General features: G+C 52.0%; 1 protein-coding gene across 1 annotated transcript in view; it reads left to right on the top strand.

Moving 5' to 3' along the window:
- LOC134529037 (putative fatty acyl-CoA reductase CG5065) overlaps positions 1 to 13,677 on the top strand; it is an 83,939-nt gene that overhangs the window by 61,017 nt on the left and 9,245 nt on the right. The window contains exons 4-7 of the mRNA XM_063362730.1: positions 126 to 235; positions 6,935 to 7,127; positions 8,353 to 8,592; positions 12,809 to 13,066. Coding sequence (XP_063218800.1) covers positions 126 to 235; positions 6,935 to 7,127; positions 8,353 to 8,592; positions 12,809 to 13,066 — 801 coding nt within the window. The remainder of the gene's footprint in view (positions 1 to 125; positions 236 to 6,934; positions 7,128 to 8,352; positions 8,593 to 12,808; positions 13,067 to 13,677) is intronic.

The raw sequence follows: 13,677 nt of genomic DNA, 5'->3' as shown, positions 1-13,677 counted from the left end.
TATGAAATAATATTGCAAGTTATTTATAACTTCTAGTAATTGGTGGCATTTAATTATTTTCCTGGGAGTTTTCCTATTTCTTACAATTGTCAGCCAACAAAGTGATTCAAACACGTGTGTTGCAGACTCGTGGATGGCCAGCCCAACACATACGCCTATTCCAAGAATCTGAGTGAGCAACTGGTGACCGAATGGAGCAGCAAAATACCCACAGGAATTGCGAGGCCGTCTATTGGTAAGCTCAACTGCAGGTTGATTTATGCACTGATGGGTGTCTGTAAACTAATTATCACCCGAATTCTTCAAAAAATGTTTTAAAAAATCAAACAACAAATTTTATTCATAACAGTTATCTTCATAATGGTTTTAAGTAAATTTCCCTATTATTTATACGATAATTTACTAAAAATTTGATAAAACCCATTTACACCTAAAATCAAACCCAATTCCAATAACAATGGGCAAAAATTTCCAATCATAAAAAATATTTTTAAATTATTTTTATAAGAAAAAAGACAAATTTTAATGTAAAATATTTAATTTAGTACATAATATACTAAATATTAAATTTTGTATTTATAAAATATGATGGAAATCTGTTAAGAAAGATTAAAGTTAATAGGGATACACATGTCACACATATATTAACACTAAAATGTGTCCTAATAGTCTTTTCCCTCCTTTCAAAATATAGATTTAAGAACTTAGAGTAAAGTCGTGTACACCCTTGGAACCGAAAATCAAAAATCGCGGGCATGGCTACCAACTGTTTCCTTTAGACGGAATTATAATGGAGTACTTACACGTCACTAAATTTTCAGATACTTCTACATTTATCAACGTTTACGTAGTTGTTTAGACGGTTGAAAACTTAAGAAGAAAAAAACAATTATTCTTGGAAATTTTAAAATTTTTGTAGTCATTAAAATAAATCTTTATTGTCATATGCCGTAACTGCTTCAAGAGCACAAAATAATTCCTATCTGATATACTGCAAGATAATATTTAAAAGTAGTGTGAACCATACTGTGCGCAAGGTATGTTCAAAACGTCACAGCATCCTTCAAGCTGAACCAGCCAAGGATGATTTTAAAAAAATTGTAAAAAAACAAGGTTTCTTAAGAAAGCAGGAGGTGTAGGGATAATTACGGCGCACCATCTAAAGAATAACCCAAGATCTATGCAAGACTAATATTTATTCACATTAGCAACAACCTCTAACATAACAAATATATAAACCGATGTCTCAAGCGTAACAAAGGATTAAAGGTTAATACATTAAGTTGTATTCTTAGTAGTCCATCATGATTAAATGATCAAAGAAAGTTATCCTAGCTTTTACCATAAAGACACACATACGCTGCGCAAGACATACGTGTATACAACTAGGTATACTTTAAACAATACATCTAGATCATGGCGTAAAAAATAACATCAGGTGGTGACGCAATCGGTAAACGAGATTAGAAACCAATATCTGTAAACCAGCCTACTTTAACCAGGTATTTATAATGTTTCCCAGTGACCTGCAGTCAGACCAGATCAAAATCACAACACACTAAATATTGACGGCGCTCGAGCCATATGGTCATGGGCGAAGAGAGAACAACTGATAATAAACGAGAACTTAGAACGTGGCCAACGAAAGGGAAAATTGACAAACACAACTTTAGGTTAACTAGCCACTACATACCAACACACACTTTATTAAAGTTCTATGTTACTTACGCCCATGACCACGGCTTCGACGTCACCAAGTGCACAAGTGCACACACCAAACGTCAAGGCAGACTGCAGGTAGCGACACCGCTAATAGCAGGGTTTATATACTAGTTAACTAGGGGTGGAGTAAGCACACAGTGGAGAGGGGAAGGAAGGGGGGAAGTAGCCCGAACCGTCCAGACTGAACTGGCTTGACCGAGCACACTCCAGCGGAGGGGTGGCAAGGAGCGGCAAGGGAGGTGAGAAGGAAGCAACCACAGACACAGAGAGCGCAGTCACGTAGCAGCCGGAGGACAGTGAGACGTGAGTAGACACGTAGCAGCCGGCGGACAGGTGAGACATGCGTAAGCACGGCTCAAGTGAAAAATCTTGGATAAACGGTGTATTGCACATAATTAGACTTTTAGTTGTATAATTTCTCGTTGATTCCACTGATTGGGGAAATTTTCAATCTTTTCCAATCTAAGTTATGGTATTTTGTGTACGCCCCACTTCAGCATAAACAAAATGGTGTATTCTGTATCTCTGTCTTGTTGTTGGAGTTTAAAAGCAAAAACAAAAATTTTCAAAAAAGAAATACATTTGAGTGGCTTAAACCCCTTCATTAAGCCAACTGTCCCAAAACATGCAAACTAACTCATCGAAACGCGAGAGTCACTAGTCTCCCAATTCTCAGAAATGCTACACAGACTTGTACGCCTTGGTGGACCAATGAGAGCAGCTCTAGTGCTCCTGTGCGGCAGGTTGCTAGTAGAGCAGTGCGAGCCCGTGTGCTCTGCGCAGTGACTGGCGTCTGGCCTGGCTGGGTGGAGCAATGAGAGCAGCTCTAGTGCTCCTGTGCGGCAGGTTGCTAGTAGAGCAGTGCGAGCCCGTGTGCTCTGCGCAGTGACTGGCGTCTGGCCTGGCTGGGTGGAGCGATGAGAGCAGCTCTAGTGCTCCTGTGCGGCAGGTTGCTAGTAGAGCAGTGCGAGCCCGTGTGCTCTGCGCAGTGACTGGCGTCTGGCCTGGCTGGGTGGAGCAATGAGAGCAGCTCTAGTGCTCCTGTGCGGCAGGTTGCTAGTAGAGCAGTGCGAGCCCGTGTGCTCTGCGCAGTGACTGGCGTCTGGCCTGGCTGGGTGGAGCGATGAGAGCAGCTCTAGTGCTCCTGTGCGGCAGGTTGCTAGTAGAGCAGTGCGAGCCCGTGTGCTCTGCGCAGTGACTGGCGTCTGGCCTGGCTGGGTGGAGCGATGAGAGCAGCTCTAGTTATCATGTGCGGCAGGTTGCTAGTAGAGCAGTGCGAGCCCGTGTGCTCTGCGCAGTGACTGGCGTCTGGCCTGGCTGGGTGGAGCAATGAGAGCAGCTCTAGTGCTCCTGTGCGGCAGGTTGCTAGTAGAGCAGTGCGAGCCCGTGTGCTCTGCGCAGTGACTGGCGTCTGGCCTGGCTGGGTGGAGCGATGAGAGCAGCTCTAGTGCTCCTGTGCGGCAGGTTGCTAGTAGAGCAGTGCGAGCCCGTGTGCTCTGCGCAGTGACTGGCGTCTGGCCTGGCTGGGTGGAGCAATGAGAGCAGCTCTAGTGCTCCTGTGCGGCAGGTTGCTAGTAGAGCAGTGCGAGCCCGTGTGCTCTGCGCAGTGACTGGCGTCTGGCCTGGCTGGGTGGAGCGATGAGAGCAGCTCTAGTGCTCCTGTGCGGCAGGTTGCTAGTAGAGCAGTGCGAGCCCGTGTGCTCTGCGCAGTGACTGGCGTCTGGCCTGGCTGGGTGGAGCAATGAGAGCAGCTCTAGTGCTCCTGTGCGGCAGGTTGCTAGTAGAGCAGTGCGAGCCTGTGTGCTCTGCGCAGTGACTGGCGTCTGGCCTGGCTGGGTGGAGCAATGAGAGCAGCTCTAGTGCTCCTGTGCGGCAGGTTGCTAGTAGAGCAGTGCGAGCCCGTGTGCTCTGCGCAGTGACTGGCGTCTGGCCTGGCTGGGTGGAGCGATGAGAGCAGCTCTAGTTATCATGTGCGGCAGGTTGCTAGTAGAGCAGTGCGAGCCCGTGTGCTCTGCGCAGTGACTGGCGTCTGGCCTGGCTGGGTGGAGCAATGAGAGCAGCTCTAGTGCTCCTGTGCGGCAGGTTGCTAGTAGAGCAGTGCGAGCCTGTGTGCTCTGCGCAGTGACTGGCGTCTGGCCTGGCTGGGTGGAGCAATGAGAGCAGCTCTAGTGCTCCTGTGCGGCAGGTTGCTAGTAGAGCAGTGCGAGCCCGTGTGCTCTGCGCAGTGACTGGCGTCTGGCCTGGCTGGGTGGAGCGATGAGAGCAGCTCTAGTGCTCCTGTGCGGCAGGTTGCTAGTAGAGCAGTGCGAGCCCGTGTGCTCTGTGCAGTGACTGGCGTCTGGCCTGGCTGGGTGGAGCAATGAGAGCAGCTCTAGTGCTCCTGTGCGGCAGGTTGCTAGTAGAGCAGGGCGAGCCCGTGTGCTCTGCGCAGTGACTGGCGTCTGGCCTGGCTGGGTGGAGCAATGAGAGCAGCTCTAGTGCTCCTGTGCGGCAGGTTGCTAGTAGAGCAGTGCGAGCCCGTGTGCTCTGCGCAGTGACTGGCGTCTGGCCTGGCTGGGTGGAGCAATGAGAGCAGCTCTAGTGCTCCTGTGCGGCAGGTTGCTAGTAGAGCAGTGCGAGCCCGTGTGCTCTGTGCAGTGACTGGCGTCTGGCCTGGCTGGGTGGAGCAATGAGAGCAGCTCTAGTGCTCCTGTGCGGCAGGTTGCTAGTAGAGCAGGGCGAGCCCGTGTGCTCTGTGCAGTGACTGGCGTCTGGCCTGGCTGGGTGGAGCAATGAGAGCAGCTCTAGTGCTCCTGTGCGGCAGGTTGCTAGTAGAGCAGGGCGAGCCCGTGTGCTCTGCGCAGTGACTGGCGTCTGGCCCGGCTGGGTGGGCCAATGAGAGCAGCTCTAGTGCTCCTGTGCGGCAGGTTGCTAGTAGAGCAGTGCGAGCCCGTGTGCTCTGTGCAGTGACTGGCGTCTGGCCCGGCTGGGTGGGCCAATGAGAGCAGCTCTAGTGCTCCTGTGCGGCAGGTTGCTAGTAGAGCAGTGCGAGCCCGTGTGCTCTGCGCAGTGACTGGCGTCTGGCCTGGCTGGGTGGAGCGATGAGAGCAGCTCTAGTGCTCCTGTGCGGCAGGTTGCTAGTAGAGCAGTGCGAGCCCGTGTGCTCTGCGCAGTGACTGGCGTCTGGCCTGGCTGGGTGGAGCAATAAGAGCAGCTCTAGTGCTCCTGTGCGGCAGGTTGCTAGTAGAGCAGGGCGAGCCCGTGTGCTCTGCGCAGTGACTGGCGTCTGGCCTGGCTGGGTGGAGCAATGAGAGCAGCTCTAGTGCTCCTGTGCGGCAGGTTGCTAGTAGAGCAGTGCGAGCCCGTGTGCTCTGCGCAGTGACTGGCGTCTGGCCCGGCTGGGTGGGCCAATGAGAGCAGCTCTAGTGCTCCTGTGCGGCAGGTTGCTAGTAGAGCAGTGCGAGCCCGTGTGCTCTGCGCAGTGACTGGCGTCTGGCCTGGCTGGGTGGAGCGATGAGAGCAGCTCTAGTGCTCCTGTGCGGCAGGTTGCTAGTAGAGCAGTGCGAGCCCGTGTGCTCTGCGCAGTGACTGGCGTCTGGCCTGGCTGGGTGGAGCGATGAGAGCAGCTCTAGTGCTCCTGAGCGGCAGGTTGCTAGTAGAGCAGTGCGAGCCTGTGTGCTCTGCGCAGTGACTGGCGTCTGGCCTGGCTGGGTGGAGCGATGAGAGCAGCTCTAGTGCTCCTGTGCGGCAGGTTGCTAGTAGAGCAGTGCGAGCCCGTGTGCTCTGCGCATTGACTGGCGTCTGGCCCGGCTGGGTGGGCCAATGAGAGCAGCTCTAGTGCTCCTGAGCGGCAGGTTGCTAGTAGAGCAGTGCGAGCCCGTGTGCTCTGCGCAGTGACTGGCGTCTGGCCTGGCTGGGTGGAGCGATGAGAGCAGCTCTAGTGCTCCTGTGCGGCAGGTTGCTAGTAGAGCAGTGCGAGCCCGTGTGCTCTGCGCAGTGACTGGCGTCTGGCCTGGCTGGGTGGAGCGATGAGAGCAGCTCTAGTGCTCCTGAGCGGCAGGTTGCTAGTAGAGCAGTGTGAGCCTGTGTGCTCTGCGCAGTGACTGGCGTCTGGCCTGGCTGGGTGGAGCGATGAGAGCAGCTCTAGTGCTCCTGTGCGGCAGGTTGCTAGTAGAGCAGTGCGAGCCCGTGTGCTCTGCGCAGTGACTGGCGTCTGGCCTGGCTGGGTGGAGCGATGAGAGCAGCTCTAGTGCTCCTGTGCGGCAGGTTGCTAGTAGAGCAGTGCGAGCCCGTGTGCTCTGCGCAGTGACTGGCGTCTGGCCTGGCTGGGTGGAGCGATGAGAGCAGCTCTAGTGCTCCTGAGCGGCAGGTTGCTAGTAGAGCAGTGTGAGCCTGTGTGCTCTGCGCAGTGACTGGCGTCTGGCCTGGCTGGGTGGAGCGATGAGAGCAGCTCTAGTGCTCCTGTGCGGCAGGTTGCTAGTAGAGCAGTGCGAGCCCGTGTGCTCTGCGCAGTGACTGGCGTCTGGCCTGGCTGGGTGGAGCGATGAGAGCAGCTCTAGTGCTCCTGAGCGGCAGGTTGCTAGTAGAGCAGTGCGAGCCCGTGTGCTCTGCGCAGTGACTGGCGTTTGGCCCGGCTGGGTAGGCCAATGAGAGCAGCTCTAGTGCTCCTGTGCGGCAGGTTGCTAGTAGAGCAGTGCGAGCCCGTGTGCTCTGCGCAGTGACTGGCGTCTGGCCTGGCTGGGTGGAGCGATGAGAGCAGCTCTAGTGCTCCTGTGCGGCAGGTTGCTAGTAGAGCAGTGCGAGCCCGTGTGCTCTGCGCAGTGACTGGCGTCTGGCCTGGCTGGGTGGAGCGATGAGAGCAGCTCTAGTGCTCCTGAGCGGCAGGTTGCTAGTAGAGCAGTGCGAGCCCGTGTGCTCTGCGCAGTGACTGGCGTTTGGCCCGGCTGGGTGGGCCAATGAGAGCAGCTCTAGTGCTCCTGTGCGGCAGGTTGCTAGTAGAGCAGTGCGAGCCCGTGTGCTCTGCGCAGTGACTGGCGTCTGGCCCGGCTGGGTGGGCCAATGAGAGCAGCTCTAGTGCTCCTGTGCGGCAGGTTGCTAGTAGAGCAGTGCGAGCCCGTGTGCTCTGCGCAGTGACTGGCGTCTGGCCCGGCTGGGTGGGCCAATGAGAGCAGCTCTAGTGCTCCTGAGCGGCAGGTTGCTAGTAGAGCAGTGCGAGCCCGTGTGCTCTGCGCAGTGACTGGCGTCTGGAAGGAGCCACTGCCCGGCTGGGTGGAGAACCTGAACGGGCCCACGGGGCTCATGATCGGTGCCGGCAAGGGAGTCATCCGCTCCATGCACTGCAACCCCGACTACTGCGGCGACTTCATGCCTGTCGACGTCACGGCCAACGCCATCATCGCGCTGGCCTGGAAGGTGGCCAACACCAGGTGTGTTCCTGCCGATCCTCTTGTATCAATACATTTCACTTTTCCCTTAACAATGTAAATATTTGAATATTACAATGTATAATTTGGGAAGTTTCTCTCAGTGATAACTTTACATTTCTTCCTTTACAGACAAGAGAGCTAGTTCGACGGTAAAAGTAGGTATCTTGTGATCAGTCGCTAACTAAAGACGACTTGTGTTTCCAACTTCAACTTTAAATAGTAACTAACGCGAATAAAGGGCCCGATATGTAGATACGGATGAGATATATATTACCGGCTTCAGTGACTAGAATAGTTTCTACATGCTACGGGATCTCTGTTCCTGCCGATCCTCTTGTATCAGTACATTTCACTTTTCCCTTAATAATGTAATGGTTTGACTATTACAATGTATTATTTGGGTAGTTCCTCTCAGTGATAACTTTACATTTCTTCCTTTACAGACAAGAGAGTTAGTTCGACGGTAAAAGCAGGTATCTTCTGATCAGTCGCTAACCAAAGACGACTTGTGTTTCCAACTTCAACTTGAAATATTAACTTACGCGAATAAAGGGCCCGATATGTTGATAAGAATAAGATATATATTACCGGCTTCAGTGACTAGAATAGTTTCTACATGCTACGGGACCTCTAGACTCAAGACCACTTCGGTGTCGCTTTGCTGGATTCAAACCCGCAACGTTCGCCCTTGAGCTCGACCCATTAGTGTACACGGGCATTTAGGAACCCATTATCGCCTCATCGTCGGTTGCTCGCTTGAGATATGCCAAAACTTAGCTATCCTTATTCACTGTGATGTCTCATTGGCTTGGGTGCGGAGTTATGAATTGTCAAGACACGACATGCTGTGGCAAAATTGAGGTCCAATATTTAATCACTAAATCCATAATGCAGTCCCAAAAACATTGTGTAAATGATGCTTGACCAGGCACGATGAAGGTTGATAAGTATGAATTAGAATTTCCATCGTTAAACACGGTGGCTTCCATGCAGTCTTTTAAACATATTTCCACGCTCCAGTATTAGTTTTGAGTGTCTCGCAAACTTGGCGCAGACCACACCTGGACAAGAAGCTACTTCACGCAATGTCCACGTAGAAATGCGCACATTGCCAGCCTGTTAGCTTAGAGGCCTTTAGCAAAGATCAAAGTGTTTGGATCGCAGCCTGTCGGGAGATGAAATCGTTCTGTGCCGTGTGCAGTCCACACGAATGCTGTGCTTCCAGGCCCACCACCCCGCTCGTCGTCAACGTGACGCTGTCCGGAGACAACCCTGTCACATTCGGCACCATCCTGGACGTGGGCCGCAAGCTGCTGTACGAGTACCCTCTGGAGTACCCGCTGTGGTACCCGGGTGGCAGCCTCAAGACTTCCCGCGTCGCGCACAACCTGTGTGTGTTCTTCTTCCACTTCATCCCTGCCTACTTCATAGACGCCCTCCTCATGCTGATGGGGCAGAAGCCTTTGTAAGTACCATGCTGGAGTAAAGAAAATCCTTATTCAACAGCATGTCAATCACAACCTGTGTGTGCTCTTTTTCCACTTCATCCCAGCCTACTTCATAGACGCCCTCCTCATGCTGATGGGGCAGAAGCCTTTGTAAGTACCATGCTGGAGTAAAGAAAATCCTTATTCGACAGCACGTCAATCACAACCTGTGTGTGCTCTTTTTCCACTTCATCCCAGCCTCTTCATAGATGCCCTCCTCATGCTGATGGGGCAGAAGTCTTTGTAAGTACCATGCTAGAGTAAAGAAAATCCTTATTCGACAGCACGTCAGTCACAACCTGTGTGTGCTCTGTTTCCACTTCATCCCAGCCTACTTCATAGACGCCCTCCTCATGCTGATGGGGCAGAAGCCTTTGTAAGTACCATGCTGTAGTAAAGAAAATCTTTATTCGACAGCACGTCAATCACAACCTGTGTGTGCTCTTTTTCCACTTCATCCCAGCCTACTTCATAGATGTCCTCCACATGCTTTGTATTATTTCGCATTCCAGTCATTCCACAGCACTTCATCCACACCTTATTAATAGTTTCATTCATTGCCCTTAGGTACTTTAGAATATAAAAACTTTGATAAACACGTGGAAACTGATTTGTGAGTTTCACAAAATAATTGTCTGGAAACCTGCTATCAAAATACTTTCTACTTTATTACAATCTCTGTGAGACATACAAACTTTGTTCATTATCCCCATGTTTTGCCCGAATAAAGGTTTGATGTTTTCTTCTGTATTCCACAGTGTGTTGTCAATGTTACACTGCCTTACTTGTTGTGTTACAAAGAAATGTTTGTCTTCTTACCGTGTACATGAAAGCTGGCAGTTGCGCAGCTAGTTCAGATTTCAAAGCAATTTATATCTAGAGTTGATGGTTTATCGTGGGGATATTTTACAGTATGACATGCTTCGATACCATTTGTCCGTGTTTGCAAAGTTTATTTTCTTATTGGCTCTGATCGGTGATGAAAGTTCGTTACGAACTCATTTTAGCCAATGGAAAATCGCTTAACATTCTACAGGAAGTTTTTTACTTTCCCAAAAAAAACATCTATGTAAAACTATTTTTTCCAACCATTAGAGTTAAAAAAATTAAAATGAATATCAGGATATCAAAACATAAAACATTTTTTCGATAAATCACCATTATAATTATGTATGTTTATACTCAGTTATCACAATAGACATGAAAAAGAAATTTGAGCATAGTAAAGTTTAGCCATAAGCCATTTCATATCTTCCTGACTTCCTGTAAGAAAGCTAAAGTAAATTTATTTGGCCTTGATATAGCCAAGTCCCACAGTCCGGGTTAGGAAGGGATCTAGGTGCGTCGTGACTGACTACGCTAAGTTGGGCTGAAAGGGTCCGGGTTAGTAAGGGATCTAGGTGTGTCACGACTGACACGCTAAGTTGGGCTGAAAGGGTCCGGGTAAGGAAGGGATCTAGGCACATCACGACTGACCATGCTAAGTTTGGCTGAAGGGGTCCGGGCTAGGAAGGGATCTAGGTGCGTCACGACTGACCACGCTAAGTTTGGCTGAAGGGGTCCTGGCTAGGAAGGGATCTAGGTGCGTCACGACTGACCACGCTAAGTTTGGCTGAAGGGGTCCGGGCTAGGAAGGGATCTAGGTGCATCACGACTGACCACGCTAAGGTGGGCTGAAGGGGTCCGGGTTAGGAAGGGATCTAGGTGCGTCACGACTGACCACGCTAAGGTGGGCTGAAGGGGTCCGGGTTTGGAAGGGATCTAGGCACATCACGACTGACCACGCTACGTTTGTCTGAAGGGGTCCGGGCTAGGAAGGGATCTAGGTGCGTCACGACTGACCACGCTAAGTTTGGCTGAAGGGGTCCGGGCTAGGAAGGGATCTAGGCACATCACGACTGACTACGCTAAGTTTGGCTGAAGGGGTCCGGGCTAGGAAGGGATCTAGGTGCGTCACGACTGACCACGCTAAGGTGGGCTGAAGGGGTCCGGGTTAGGAAGGGATCTAGGTGCGTCACGACTGACCACGCTAAGGTGGGCTGAAGGGGTCCGGGTTTGGAAGGGATCTAGGCACATCACGACTGACCACGCTACGTTTGTCTGAAGGGGTCCGGGCTAGGAAGGGATCTAGGTGCGTCACGACTGACCATGCTAAGGTGGGCTGAAGGGGTCCGGGTTAGGAAGGGATCTAGGCACATCACGACTGACCACGCTAAGTTTGGCTGAAGGGGTCCGGGCTAGGAAGGGATCTAGGTGCGTCACGACTGACCACGCTAAGTTTGGCTGAAGGGGTCCGGGCTAGGAAGGGATCTAGGCACATCACGACTGACCACGCTAAGTTTGGCTGAAGGGGTCCGGGCTAGGAAGGGATCTAGGTGCGTCACGACTGACCACGCTAAGGTGGGCTGAAGGGGTCCTGGTTAGGAAGGGATCTAGGTACGTCACGACTGACCACGCTAAGTCGGGCTGAAAGGGTCCGGGCTAGGAAGGGATCTAGGTGCGTCACGACTGACCGCGCTAAGTCGGGCTGAAAGGGTCCGGGTTAGGAATGGATCTAGGTACGTCACGACTGACCGCGCTAAGTCGGGCTGAAAGGGTCCGGGCTAGGAAGGGATCTAGGTGCGTCACGACTGACCACGCTAAGGTGGGCTGAAGGGGTCCTGGTTAGGAAGGGATCTAGGTACGTCACGACTGACCACGCTAAGTCGGGCTGAAAGGGTCCGGGCTAGGAAGGGATCTAGGTGCGTCACGACTGACCGCGCTAAGTCGGGCTGAAAGGGTCCGGGTTAGGAATGGATCTAGGTACGTCACGACTGACCGCGCTAAGTCGGGCTGAAAGGGTCCGGGCTAGGAAGGGATCTAGGTGCGTCACGACTGACCGCGCTAAGTCGGGCTGAAAGGGTCCGGGTTAGGAAGGGATCTAGGTGCGTCACGACTGACCGCGCTAAGTCGGGCTGAAAGGGTCCGGGCTAGGAAGGGATCTAGGTACGTCACGACTGACCGCGCTAAGTCGGGCTGAAAGGGTCCGGGTTAGGAAGGGATCTAGGTGCGTCACGACTGACCGCGCTAAGTCGGGCTGAAAGGGTCCGGGCTAGGAAGGGATCTAGGTACGTCACGACTGACCGCGCTAAGTCGGGCTGAAAGGGTCCGGGTTAGGAAGGGATCTAGGTACATCACGACTGACCGCGCTAAGTAGGGCTGAAAGGGTCCGGGCTAGGAAGGGATCTAGGTGCGTCACGACTGACCGCACTAAGTCGGGCTGAAAGGGCCCGGGCTAGGAAGGGATCTAGGTACGTCACGACTGACCGCGCTAAGTCGGGCTGAAAGGGTCCGGGCTAGGAAGGGATCTAGGTAAGTCACGACTGACCGCGCTAAGTCGGGCTGAAAGGGTCCGGGTTAGGAAGGGATCTAGGTACGTCACGACTGACCGCGCTAAGTCGGGCTGAAAGGGTCCGGGTTAGGAAGGGATCTAGGTACATCACGACTGACCGCGCTAAGTAGGGCTGAAAGGGTCCGGGCTAGGAAGGGATCTAGGTGCGTCACGACTGACCGCACTAAGTCGGGCTGAAAGGGCCCGGGCTAGGAAGGGATCTAGGTACGTCACGACTGACCGCGCTAAGTCGGGCTGAAAGGGTCCGGGTTAGGAAGGGATCTAGGTACATCACGACTGACCGCGCTAAGTCGGGCTGAAAGGGTCCGGGCTAGGAAGGGATCTAGGTGCGTCACGACTGACCGCGCTAAGTCGGGCTGAAAGGGTCCGGGTTAGGAAGGGATCTAGGTACGTCACGACTGACCGCGCTAAGTCGGGCTGAAAGGGTCCGGGCTAGGAAGGGATCTAGGTGCGTCACGACTGACCGCACTAAGTCGGGCTGAAAGGGCCCGGGCTAGGAAGGGATCTAGGTACGTCACGACTGACCGCGCTAAGTCGGGCTGAAAGGGTCCGGGCTAGGAAGGGATCTAGGTGCGTCACGACTGACCGCGCTAAGTCGGGCTGAAAGGGTCCGGGCTAGGAAGGGATCTAGGTGCGTCACGACTGACCGCGCTAAGTCGGGCTGAAAGGGTCCGGGCTAGGAAGGGATCTAGGTGCGTCACGACTGACCGCGCTAAGTCGGGCTGAAAGGGCCCGGGCTAGGAAGGGATACGGGTGCGTCTGAGGCGGGTGAAGGGTGCGCAGGTTTGTGCTTGCGTGTGCAGCATGGTGCGCGTGCAGAGGCGCGTGCAAGGAGGACTGCAGATGCTGCAGTACTACACCACCAAGGTGTTCGTGTTCCGCAACGACAACCTGCACGCGCTCAGCCAGAGCCTGGCGCCGCGCGACCGGCGCACCTTCTACACGGATGTGAGCCGGCTGCAGTGGCCCGACTACATGAAGCTGGTGCTGCTGGGCACACGCAGGTTCTGCCTCAAGGAGGACCCCGCCACGCTGCCCCGCGCACGCACGCACATGCGCAGGTGCGTCCCTCCACCCGTAACAATCTGTATTGTGGCATTTTTCTTCCTGTGCTTGAAGGCTCTATGATCGCGTTTGAAAACTTCTTCATTTTTGACGTGACAACGTCTAATAAATCGATGAATGCCGGCTGCAGGCAAGAAAAAGTGTCCCGTTACGCTGTGTCCCGTTGCTCTCGTTGCAACGTTACGCTGTGTTCCGTTATGCTGTCCGCGATTGTTACAATTGACTAAAAAATTATAGTGATTCATATAATTGATGATAGATATTTGATTTCAGTTTATTTATATGAAAACTTGTTCATAATTATATTTAAACTTTATAGCTAAAGTCATCTACACGTGAACTGTTTCGTCGACTGTTTATAAAGTGAAGTGAAAAGTTAATGTGGTTTTCATTGCTTATTACAACAATAATTTCGGCAATAAATGTTAATTATTCTTGCATTTTAAAAATCTGATTACTTGTATAATTTCAAGTATTTATCCTTTTATTATTTAAATAAAAATTATTCAATTTTATTCATAAAAGTATGCAATCCTTTCATCAACGTTTTGTTATGACGTTGTCACGTTAAACTATCGTCCGTAAACCGACTTTACAGACAACCAAT

Source organism: Bacillus rossius, chromosome 2 (genome assembly GCF_032445375.1).
Source record: "Bacillus rossius redtenbacheri isolate Brsri chromosome 2, Brsri_v3, whole genome shotgun sequence".
Lineage (NCBI taxonomy): Eukaryota > Metazoa > Arthropoda > Insecta > Phasmatodea > Bacillidae > Bacillus > Bacillus rossius.
The sequence above is the reverse complement of the archived record's forward strand: the minus strand, read 5'-3'. Positions and strand labels throughout refer to the sequence as shown.